This window comes from Anas platyrhynchos, chromosome 3 (genome assembly GCF_047663525.1).
Source record: "Anas platyrhynchos isolate ZD024472 breed Pekin duck chromosome 3, IASCAAS_PekinDuck_T2T, whole genome shotgun sequence".
In the NCBI taxonomy this organism is placed as follows: domain Eukaryota; kingdom Metazoa; phylum Chordata; class Aves; order Anseriformes; family Anatidae; genus Anas; species Anas platyrhynchos.
The window spans coordinates 115,501,683-115,514,334 of record NC_092589.1 but is presented as its reverse complement, the minus strand read 5'-3'; the positions used below and the strand labels follow the sequence as shown (position 1 = coordinate 115,514,334).

The window sequence follows — 12,652 nt, the reverse complement described above, 5'->3', positions numbered from 1 at the left end:
CTGATTCAGGAGGTTTGCAGGATCTTCTTGTATCTTTTCCTGATGGGATCTCTCACAGGGGCAGAATAGGAGATTCCTGTATTTTATTTATTCCCCTTCAGCAGGAAAGCCCGTAGAAAAAGACTGTCAGGTCTAACTCTTTGTACTACATTGCAGATTATTGCTTCCAGAATTGATGCTTTGCTTCTAAACTGCTGAATAAAAGGAAAACAAAAAACTCCTTTTTTTCCTTTGATGCAGCAGTGTTATAAATGGAAACATGTAAACGAATTCCCTAGCTAGCTGGGTAATAAATCAATTGCTGTTCTAGAGCAGTGGAATGTGAAATATCACTCATTGTTCCACACCCTGGGACAGCTTTGCGTGAAGGTCATATTCGCCCTTATTTAAGGAGCCTGCAGGGAGCGATATGAAAAGTCATTGTGTGCTCTCTTCTTTCTATTTTTAGCACTTGTTAGAGAGATCAATTTTAGTTAACTGCAGTGGCGGCTTTAAAATAGTGTTGCAGTTCTCAGTCGTGCATTTGCTATGTTTAGAATTTAATTGAAAAACAAACGCCGCCAAAGCTCATTTCTCTGTATCACAGCAGTACAACATGCTGCTAGACATCAGCTAACACCATTAACCTTAGGTAAGTTCATTCTTTTCATTCAAACAACGCAATAAAAAATATAAGTGTGGCTTAACTACCCCAAAAAAATTGCTCATTGGCACAGTTGTGTGCGTAAGGCAGAATGCTAGAGCCTGAGTTCTGTGTCTGTAATTTGTGAGGAATTTTTAAAACACTCTGATTTGGTAAAATTAATATCTGAGGACCAGCGAAAAGCAGTTAAGCATCTAAGTAGTGAACAGATTTTTATGTGCCCTCAGCACAAGGTAATTTTTACTCTCCTGCATTGCTGGGAAGGTAAGACACACTGCTGGGACACGGAGCTGTACATCCTTACCTATTCCACGAGTACAGGTCATCCCCTTCCACAGTGCCTGGCCATAACCACCCTAGCCACTTGATCTATCCCTCGGTACAAGCCTGGGAAATCCACTCCAGAGTAAAACAACCAGGCAAGAATTAGTTAACAGCTTTGCAGCGTGCTGTTCTTTTCCTAGCTGTTTTTTGCAGGTGTCTCTTTGCAGCCTCGTGGCTGCAGCAAGGACTGTCTAGCACCTCCACGGTCTAATGGCAAGGATTTATTTTTCCTGTGCACCAAGGAAGCTGGACGTTGGTCCTCCTGCGTTAAACTGAGTTCAGTGAGGGTGCATTTAGGGAGGATCTTGGGATCTTAGGGAGGACCTTGGGGTGTTTATTTACTTTCTGGTTGATTGGTGTAGATTTTCACTTTCTGCATGTGTAGAGATTGAGCTTCGAGCGAGATACGAGTGGAGCAAACAGCTCGGTCACTAAGCCAGGAACCTCTGCCTGCTTCTGACTGCTAGCCTGCCATTTCTTCAGTACATTGCAAACAGAGAAGTCTGATCATTAATCTTCCTGATGAAAACCACGTCCGCTGTTGCGAGAACTTCCAGTAGGGGAACGGCGATGAAGATGCAGAGCGATGGCACTGACCTGGGGTGGCAGATTGGCCCTTCACCTCGTGCTGTGTCTGTGCCTGGCCTGCTTTTGACCTGGCTCTTCCCTGCACTTACCAACCACCAATTTTTTTCTAATCTTGGCCCTCATGTGTTTTTTTTACAAGGTCTTAGCTGCTTCCCACTGTGAAACACAGGAAATAATTTTACATGAGAAATATTTGCAAGAGGGGAAACAGCTCTGCAGCTCTGTGCATACAAGTAGTGCATACCTACCCCCCTCCCTACCCCCTCCCGACATGCGTATTTCTTCTTTCCTTCCCCATTACTGCTTTTTGGTCTCTTTCAAACCTGTTACCCCAAATTCTCCACAACCTGTTCCTCCCTACAGCTCGCCTTCACAGCGTCAAGCCCTGTTCAAAGGACACTGCAGGCCAGCAGCCCTTACAGACAGGCTGGTGCCAGGTTTGGTTCTTTCCACATCTCCCAGTCCTCCACCTTTGCACCTCCTAAATGCCCTCGAGCTACCCTCCAGGTGATGTAAAATACCTTTCATGCTCTGAAAGCATCATTCTGGGTGTGTTCTGAAGAGCTACAGGCAATGGCTTCTGCCCTGCTCACAAGGGATAAACAAGTTTACAAGTTCTATAAGCACCACCCGCTATCTGCACCATATTATTTGTAAAGCACGTGGATGGAGGGACTACAAAAGGAGTGTGTTTTTGTGCTGCTAATGACATATTTAACATGGGGTGGGCAGCTCTGAACCCATTAACCTCTGATCATGAGTCGGAATCGGGGATGAGTTAGCTGCACAATATCATTACCCGTCCTTCATTATTAATTAAGTGTATGAACGTTGTCTTTGCTGGACAGAAGAGCCTCATTAGACACGAGATGCACCGGCAATAAAAGGTCATAGTGCCGATACTCAGAGGGATAGGAAATCACCTGCCATTATTTTTAATTCTGAAATATCATCAGTTGTTTTTGTGCTGTGCTTTTAGTCATCCTTTGTGCATTACCCAAGGCTGCGGGTTTGCTTCACGTGGTCACTGAAGGTTGTGCCAAGTGCCACGAACACAGGTAGACTCTATGTCAAAGGGAGAAATTTCCAACTCCTCTTTTTTTCTTACGCCAAGCAAATAAACAGAGGAACACCACTGCAATTTTCAAGGGGTTTTAAGGAATATTTTCGGGCAACTTAATATGATAGATGTGCCACAGCTTAATTCTTCCCTGCATCATATCCTGGAGGCAGAGTTTAGATGTTGGAGCATATTTGATAAATTTGGAGATATTTTTCTGAATAAATTTACTGGAGTTTCCATTATTATCTCAGCTCCACAAATATTTAAACAACTTATTAAGGGGTGGAGGTGGCTGAAATGCTGCGGGAGGAGAACGAGACCTCTTCCCCAAGAGTCCTTTGAGGAGTCCTCCAGGCAAGTGTGAGGAGCAGGAATGATGGGGCAAGGTAGGGCCTGAGAAAGCGAAGGATGCGTAACAAACAGCATCAGAGAGACAGCTGGATGAGAGCATCAGGCAGACGTTGCTGAGTCTTGACCATCTTGCTTAACCCAACTTGCTGCCCTTAGCTTGGGACAGCCCTGTAACTCAGAGGGAAGGAGTAATCTGGCTGTACCGGTTGGATTTGTATTTTTGCATTTATTACCTCAGTATTTTCCTGCAAGCAGCACGTTTAGGAACAAGGTGCAGCTGTGTAAGCGTCCCCTGCTTACTCTTGTCCTGTTCCCAGCTCAGCCATAAAAAGGTTTTCTGCATCTCGAGCCGCAGTTCTGCAGGCATGAATAACTGTGAGTAGAGAATCAAGTCTGCAGCTCGTTTATGCTCAGAAATAACTGCCTTAAAACCCCAATTTAGGAGTGCCTCACATTTTGATTCGCAAAGTGACATTAATTGCTGTTGCAGCCGCTTGTGCCGGAGGCATCCAAATATTTTCCCCCGCGCTTGCGCTTATTCCCGCTGCTCTTTCACAGTGGCGAGGCTCCTTGCGGGAAGGGTCTGGGCGGTGAAAGGACGTGGCATTTGACCTGGGATCGTTCCCTTTTTAAGAGGGCGGTGAATCTGATTTCCTCCGCACAAGGAGAGGGCCCGGCTTTTGTGTGTGTGCAGCGCTGCGGAGCCGCTGGGAGCTGACAGTGACCAATGGAGCCCTCGGAGCCCGGCTGGCAGCATTGACGTCAGCCCATCGCTGAGAAATTAGCTGAAGCCCGCGGGGAAAATAGGCAAAGAAAAACCATATAATTTCTCATCGCAGCACAACCAAGCCATTTCTCTTTTTATATTTTAGCCTATCAGCGAGACCTGCAATGCTTTGCTCAATTTGGATTCGGAGGAGAGGCTGCCAAAAATAGAGCAGTTAAATGTCAACATTAATGGTATCACAGCGGTAAAATATTTCGCACAGCAAGATGCCTGACTTATAGCTATTATTCAGGAGCTGCCTCCTATTTTTTAGGCAAAAATGCAACGTGTTCTCTCGTCCTCTAGTCCCAAGCCAGCCAGTCTTATTTGGACTGAGAATTTTTCAGCACAAATAGCAATGATGACAGTCGGTGTGTGCTAACGCGGACCTGCAGCACCCTCCTAGCATGCATTGCTCTGCCACGAAGCTGGGGATAAATACAAGTCCAAATTAATAACACGAGCAAGCTCCAAGTGCTTTGAGGTAGGGAATGCCATCTCACTTTTACTGTACAGCACCTGGCACCATCAGTGCCTGCCTGCGATGCAGGTACTGGGAGCTGCTGTACCACAAGTACAGCTCAGCTAGATATATTGGGACCTTCCTCTGCCTGCAAAATCCTTCCTCATCACAGACTATTTTGCAGGCAATATGCAGTGGCTTTGGAGCAGCCTTATGAAAAAAATCCAAGCTGCCGGGTAAAATCCAAGCTGCGTGGTCATTGTCGCCCTATCTGAACTTGAAGCCAGCTTGTGGGGCCGGGAGATGAGGTGACAAATAGTCCAATTTATAACAGCACATTACCTGGAGTGGTTTCTAGTTGTCAGGGTCTGTCCCTTCTGAAAGAGCCGTGCATCCTGTCAGAAATGTTAGGACTTCTTTTTCCTTTACAGTCTTAATTCCTTGTCATTTAATAACCAGTACTGCTCACATGGACTGAATGCTGGCCTGAAAGTCCCATGTCTGATCCTCATTTTCCTTTGTGTATTTATTCAGGTAACTGCACCCGTTTCCATTTTAGACATACTCAGCTTCCTCCTTGGAGTTCTGGGTGCGGACTAAAAGAAGGAATGTAGGCAGTTTGAAAATCTGATTTCTACTGTTTAAGCCCTTAGCCTGGTAGTGACCATTTACAGTCTGTACTCTAATCTTATCTACATAGACAGAATTTGTTAGAGCCCCAGGTAAGGAGCCTTGAATCTCTAAATCCATCTGGTATCTGTGTATATATTTATTTGTGGAGATCCCTTTATAGGCAGCTCCATTGGACCAAGTTTTGATGTTTCAGTCTGGAGCTGACAAGCTGCAGAATCCAGTGGACCTTCAGATGTTACCTGAGCCATTCTAGACTGAAAGAAAAAAATGTATCCCCACCCCAGCGGGTCTGACATACGGCTTCAGAGGAGATATTTGAGGTTCAGCCCTAGTCCCTCTTCTCACCCAGGAACTTCAGCATTCTCTTTTCTCTCCATGTATTTCTTTCTAGTGCCATTGGCCACTACTACTGGTGCAAAACACCCGTGCAAACACCAGTGGTTTTTCACTTCTAACTGGTTTTCATATGCTGTGATAGTAGGTATGATGTAGCCATGCCTGCCCTCACCTATGGGTAGGAGCAGCCCACGAACATCTGCCCTATGTGGTTGTAGGAATCTGAAAATGCCACGATCTGTGCTGCTGCTCAAACTGTTGGCCTTTGATCTCTTTTTCTCTGCTTCCAGGAGAGAAATACGAGCTGCATGCAGGAACAGAATCCACTCCCAGCGTGGTAGTGCACGTCTGCGACAGCGACATGGAAGAAGACGAGGACCCAAAGAATTCTCCAAAGCCAAAAATCATTCAAACTCGGCGCCCTGGTCTGCCACCTCCTGTATCTAACTGAGCCTCTCCAGCAGAAGCAGCACTTCTCTCCTCCAGCACAGCTCTTGTGGTTTTCTGTTTGCTTTATTATTTTTATTTTTATTTTTATTTTTGAAAGGCAGCCATCGCCTTTTGAGTACCAGGACATTAAGCTCATGGAAATCCCTTCTCAGTAATCAAGCCTATGTAACAAAAGGGCTAGGAAAAAAAAAAAAAGATCTTTGTAATATGTAACCATATCACACACCAACTGATAGGTTTGCTGGAAAGGACAAAACAAGGCTGAAGCAGGGAGGGGTTTGGTCTGAGGATTTTCCACAGCTGTAATTTGCATGCTGGAACGCCACCACCAGAGAGATCGGTCGCGGTGGGTGATTGGGCTGGTATCAGGCTTGATATTGAAACTCCCAGAATACTTGCTGCTGCCCTTCATCAAGGAGCCTGCTTCTCTGCCCTCAGTTCCCCAGCAGACCTCAGTTTGTTTGTTTTTTTTCCCCCTTTTCTCTCTTTTTTTTTTTAAGGGGAGAAGGCGTGAATTGTTTTTAATCCAGCAGTTTGGTGGCCTTTTGACCCTCTGTATTTTTTTTTTTTAAGGAATATTTTCCTTGTAACCTTTTTAGGAACAGAAAAATGCCCTCTTCCACCAACAGCTGTAGAGTGAACCAGTCCTTGATGGTGGTAGGGATGCGACACCGAGCTCTCTGGGCTGAGGGGAGAGGCAGCAGCTTGCTGAAGGGTTTGGGGTCTTTCAGTCTCTCTCTGTAAGGAGGGAGACAGAATATTGGTGAGGATTGTCATTTTATCTTCCATAAAGGTCTGAGTGGTACTTCTCTCTGAGTTTGAGGAAGAAAGAGAACCTGTCTGCTCATTTAAGATGGGATTCATTGCTCTCTGTCATAGCTGTAAGTTCCAGTAATGATTAAGGCTGAATGCTTTCCTAGTGGTGTGTTGAATAGCCCTGAAACGTAGTAATTACTTGTACATCCCTAACAATCAGTCCCTTTCCCTCCCCGTTTCCTGTGCTTTAAAGCCCTTCTTGAGCTGTATGCAGTTTGGGTTTGTGGATGTGAGGAGAGGTTAGCTGGTGTTCTTTTGTTTTTCTTTTCCTTTCCTTATTTTTTTCTTTTTTCTTTTTTTCTTTTCTTTTTTTTTTTTTTTTTTTAGGCCAAAGAAAACAGGACCATAATTACACACTTGAAATTAGACTGCATGCAATCGAGTCCCCTTTTTTCACTCTGTCCTGCATGTTTCTTTCACTTGCAATGTATACTGGGTTACAGAAATCGTTCTGTGTTTTCGTCATGGCCGACAGCAGACAGACACTGGATTCCCTGTCTGGTAGACCTTCCATGATGATTTTTTTTTCATGTGTATTTGTCATTTTGAGAACATATTTTCTAGACATTTGAGCTCAGATTTTGCATATACTTAAGCATGCGCTTAATTTATGCACATGAGTAGTTCCACTGAAATTAATACTGCAGAAAATTGAGCATATGTGTACGATACAGTGGGATTTTTAAGCTAATTAGCTGCAGCTGTACTCCTGAAAATGACTGTAAAATGGCACAGTGAGATTCCAAGGTTTAAACTCTTTTGCAAGTTAAAATCAGCATATAAATCTTGGAAGCTCACTCTAGGATCGGAAAAGACAGCTTAGGCTCTGTAATCAAGTTTTTTCTCATAAAACCTAATGACCAGGGTTGTGAGGGAGGGTTCCTTCCCCCCCTTAGTGAGGCTACAAGCTGCGGAAAGGTCAAGTCACCCTTGTCGTGGTATTTGTTGGCTCTGCAGTACTTCCAAGAAGAAAAGTGTGTTGCTTTATCAGTGGAGACAGGAGATGCCATTCTCGATCTGCATGGGGAGGACATTTTGAGAAGTAAGGACTTTCCATTCTCCTATAGTTTGTTCTCTGACCACCACAGCCCCCTGAAATATTCCTGTTGAAGTTAGTGCTTTACTTAGCGTGTATCTATAACGTGATAACTGTTAATACTTTATGGACATCGTTGTGTGTGTGTTACACTAATAGAAGCACGTTAAATACAGCAGAGGCTGAACCAAAATGGGGCTTTAGGATCTCCATGATATCTGAGTAAAGTTGTCTTCAAGTATCTCCTTAGAGGTGTCACTTGGATTATTTTTCAGTGATGCACTTAGAGTTGATTTAAATAAATCATTTGTTACCCATTGTCCTAGGACTCGAATTTGATGTTCCTATCGAAGATACCTTCACAGGCCACCTGCGGTATTTCAGGAGTAACACCACTGTCTGGTTTGAGAACATACAGAACGCTGAACCATTGGTTTTAGACTAATATCAACAGGGAGAGTAAGATCTAAATGCTTAAGATTTTTTTGTTGCTATGTGCTGTATGACAGAAATTCTTGGCCACATCCTCAGCTGATGTCAGTGACCAGAGACCTCCAGAGCTGATGCTTTTGATTTTTTACATGTCAAAATGTCAGGGCTGAATCTAGTCCTTATATCCATCTACTCAGACTTTGGAGAGATTGGTTCTGAACTGTGGAATTTGGCCTCCAGTGATGTAAAAGTACACTGCAAATAAAGCACTGGGTCTTAAATGTTCTTTCCTCAAAGTGCATTTACAGAGAGATTTAAAAACAGGTCCGATTCAATGACTGCTCTTCATAAACTACATAGCACTACCCAGGAGGGAGCAGAGCATAGCTTTATTGATTAAAGCACAGAAACAGAAAGGCAGTTACAAGCCTGAAAATGCAGAAGCCTGTTGTAATAATGATAAACATTTATATCTCACCGTTATAGTTAAATATGGTCATCGTAGATTATTCCACAGTACCTGAAAAAAAATTATGGCCCTATCCTAAAAGTAATAGCATTTGCGACTCTCCTAAGAGAACCTGGTATTTTGCTAACAGCTGTTTCTTGTCTGGTATGAAAGGCTTCCTTCAACAAAATGCTGACCATCTGGGAAAATAAACGTCCTATTTAATTCAGTAGTTCCCAGACACAGCCCCCGCTTCGGTGGGAATCTTCTTCAGTGTAGCATCCACCAGCTCAGCCCCTGTGACTTGCACTTTTCCTAGGGTGTCCACAGTGCTGAAGTACTCTCCTGTAGCAATATAAATAGGAGTGAAATCTGTGTTGTTACATTGCCGTTTGTGCACGGTGACATAGCTGACGTCCCTTTTATTGCCCTTCCCGAGCCTGGGCAGCGATGTGCTGGGGCCCTCTGCTGGGTGGCTGCTGCTGCTGGCTGGAAATGAAAGCAGGAATTACAAATGACTTCCTCAGTGCAGCTAACAGCACGGAAAGGTTTAAAATGCACAGAGAAAGGGCGGTTTGGAACCTGCTTTTTCATTTTCAGATCAGAAGGATACGGAATTTCTGTGGCCTTGATTTTTGTACGTAAGCTAATACAACGCTCCCCTTCCCAGCCCAGCTGTACGACTCACCTACACTTTGTTTTCGTCAAGAAAACACAGCAAGAGCATCCCTTCCTCAACCTTAGCAAGAATACAGGCATATTTACTGTAAAAATGTGCCCAATAGATATATTGCAGTCCATTTCTTTAACAGTTATTGGCTCTATATTGGCTTGGGGGAGGGGGGAGAGGTTGTTTTTATTCTGTTCTTTTTCCCCCCACACTCAGCAGCAGCGAAAAAGCTTTCTGCAAAAAGACTGTTCTTTATACAGAGTAAGTGACAACCGACCTGCGAGACCTGATTGCAGTGGTACGTCTGAGCACTGTGACAAATTACGTTAGCTTTTCCCTTACGATGTACATACCATCAAAGTATTCCATTTAGTCATGTTTTGTAGGAGTGTTAAAAAGCTTTTGGCTAATTAACCACTTTTACACCTGTGTAATTCAGAGCTTAGTTTCAAAAATACATGTGGCAACAGTATTTTTGTGTTCTGTTTGTGCTGGCATTTTGAAAAGCTGCACCTAAAAGATGTAAACCACGTTAAACCGACTGCGGTGATACATGCCAGTGCTCTCTTAACTGGTAGAACTGAAAATGCTGAAATGTTTGACAGAGGTCAAACTCTGTTTCAGTTGAAATTAAAAAAAATGTGGACAAAATAACCCAGTGATTGTCAGGATATGCCAATTCCATTTTAAACTGCTGCAGTTTCACTGAGTGGTATGAACTTGCGCTGGTTTGCTCTGGGTTTGGCTGGGTGTATGCAAACAAAGACTATAGCATGGTCCCGGGTGAGAAAGCACATCTCTGGCAGACAAAGGTGCTCTTTCTGTGCTAAAGAATGATAAATACAGTGGGCATCAGTTTTTGACTAAGGAACATGGCATCCAACTAATGCCGAGGCTGCGGGAAAAGTTCTATTGGCATTAATCATTACAAAAATTGGAAACGACTCTTTGTAGTGTCTTGTGTTAATTTGTACTGGTTCTTCTAAATTATCGGAATGCAGGAGATGAGTCTGATGAGTAACTGTCTCATGAAGTCCTTCTATTCGATCTTATGACAACCTCCACTTAGTTATATAAAAATAAAGTTAAATAAAAAATCTGGGTGTCCAGCTGAAAAGACCCAGTTTCTTGAGGGATCATTATTCATGATTCTGAAAATTAGATTTCTTTAAGACATCTCGTTGGAAATGTAAGCTCTAAGCTCACTGATTCCTTTTGAAAAGACAGGCCTTAATATGTGTTTTGATTAGAACAAGTGTTAATAGCCATCTCTTTATGGAGTCCTTTAGAGATAAAAGGCACTGTAGAAGGCCTGATTATTCTTCACGTTTGAGTGACAGATGAGTTTTCCCCAACCACTGTAAGGTTCTGTATCGGATGGAGTTGAAATCTTGCATTGCCTCCGTGCTGATTGTGGCTTCTCCATCTTGCATGGCACTGGACACGACACCTGGAAATAAATTTTGAGGCTTCAGCTGTAAGCAGTAGGGAGCTGTGTGGCCAAAAGGATCTCAAACTGAGCTTCGAGGAAATCATGGCTATATGCGTATGGCTTGGGTACGCACTTAATTTGTACCCACAGATAGGCAATATTTATTTCTGCCGGGCATTTGGGCATGCAAGTGATAAGGTGCAACCCAATCCTGCATGACACCGAACAATGGGAGCTGGAGGTATTTCTCCCAGCTGCAGCAGGCATGGCTCATGCCTTGACTGCTTGACAGCTGAAGCTCTGTAGACTTCATTACTGATAGTGTGGCTATTGCTGTTCCTTGTACAACCATTTATTTTATTTTATTGTTGTTCTAAAGTTAGAGTCAAAGCAAGAGAAGGGGTGAGTTCAGAATGTGTTGAAGGTCTGGAGTCCACACTACAGCTCTGTAATGGGGTCTGTAGTTACCAGCTCACCTCCTTATGAGCAGCCCAGCTTTTTCAAATGGATTCAGCAGCTCACAGGGGTCGAGTCCTTCATTATTTTACTGCCCAGCGATGAAATCTGTAGGTATAGCTACAAATAGGCTTACTGAAACAGCTTGCTTGAAGGGAAGGCAGTATCTGTCATGGATCTGGGGGACTGGAGGCAGGTGTCTGTGGATGAGGGGAGACAAGAAAGCTATTACAGATACCCTGATCAAAGTCAGAGTGCTTTTAGATTGCCCCTCTAAGCAAGCTTTACTGAATTTTCTTTTGCTCCTTCAATGTGTACATTTTAACATGAAACATTTAGCCACTTTTTGCCTTCTATCGTGTATTAATTAGTATGAATTTAAGACCTCTGCAATTCCTCAATTCCCCTCTGCCCAAGAAATCACATTTAGTTCTGTTGTACCACAAAGCAAAACCAGGTATGGATTGAAGTCCCAGATAGACCCTCACACTCATCCTCATGCAACTCTCTTAATAACTAATTGTGTTAGAAAAAAGATCCAAACCAAACCAAGATGTGGCTTTTCTTGTTCTAGCACATCTGGGAGGAAGTTCAGCAGTTTTCATTGTTCTAGGCTCCTCTGAAAAGGAAAGACTTCTACAGTGAGCTGTGCTCTATTTTTAAATACATTTAGACTGCTGCATTCAGGGGTAAAATTACAAGGGAGGAAGTGTTGTAAAGGCTCTTTCCCACATGCCTTTTGACATGTCAGGTGTATTTGGCTTGGAGGGGAGGGGAGCTTGCACTGTTGGAGGCAGAATAGAGGCAGCAGTCCTCGTGCAAAGGCAAGAGCCCCGAACGTCTTCACTGCAGAGATGCTCAGAAAACATTTAAAAAACAACAACAAACAATCAAAAAAAAACACCTTAATTCATCTCTTCCCCCTTTTGTCAACTTGTTAGTTGCTACACAAAGCTTCTAGGGCTGCAGTATGAGTCACCTGTGGATCCTTTTAATGCAGGATTGGGCACTGGTGCAGTGGCTGCAAATCCTAGAATCTGGGACGTTTGTAGGTGAGATTCTTGCTAGAGTAAGGATGAAAAGTGCTGAGCAGCCTCAAAATTAATGGAAAATGAAGGCATTCAGGACCTTAGGACAGACTTCAGGATTTAAATCCATCTAATTGAGAGCTGTATTAAGAAGGGCCCATTGCTGTCCCTGAGCCAGGGGCTTCCTCACTCACCTCGGTAAGAGTATCCACCAAGCAGGATTAAAATTCTCTATTATCACACACCAGAACAGCAGCCTTGTTTTAACAAATCATTGTAACTGATCATTAATCTTGTACGAGAAAGTTGTGTCCACATTAGTGTCAGAGAGATGTGTTCTCTTCACTGTTCAGTTAATGGAGGTGAATGTTCTGAATCCATTTTGGAGCAGAGTTTTTGTTCAGAAACTTTTGAAAGGAACGTCATCTGTAATGACGGATGGGTCCTTAAGTGTCGACTTGGCAACTTGTCCTACTGTGGGTAGCTGCAGAAATATTTCATGTATGTTGTTGTAGACCTAAAAACATTAATCATGTTCTCATTCAAGTGTCTGCATTTCTGACACAGATGTGACATATCTGTATATATTATAAATCAATACTATTTTTAACCACATATTTTGTACAAATATTCACATTAGCTCTGTACTTCAGTGAAAATCTATTATGGTATTAAACATTTTGGTGGAATTAGCAGACTCGTTGTCTATGCTTTATT

General features: G+C 43.3%; 1 protein-coding gene across 3 annotated transcripts in view; it reads left to right on the top strand.

The window, feature by feature from the left end:
* RCAN2 (regulator of calcineurin 2) overlaps nt 1-12,630 on the top strand; it is a 78,632-nt gene extending 66,002 nt beyond the window's left edge. For all 3 annotated transcript variants that reach the window (XM_005030419.6, XM_021279161.4, XM_005030420.6), the window contains one exon: nt 5,458-12,630. In XM_005030419.6, coding sequence (XP_005030476.4) covers nt 5,458-5,618 — 161 coding nt within the window. In that variant the 3' untranslated portion in view covers nt 5,619-12,630. The remainder of the gene's footprint in view (nt 1-5,457) is intronic.
* Nucleotides 12,631-12,652: the final 22 nt, after the last annotated feature.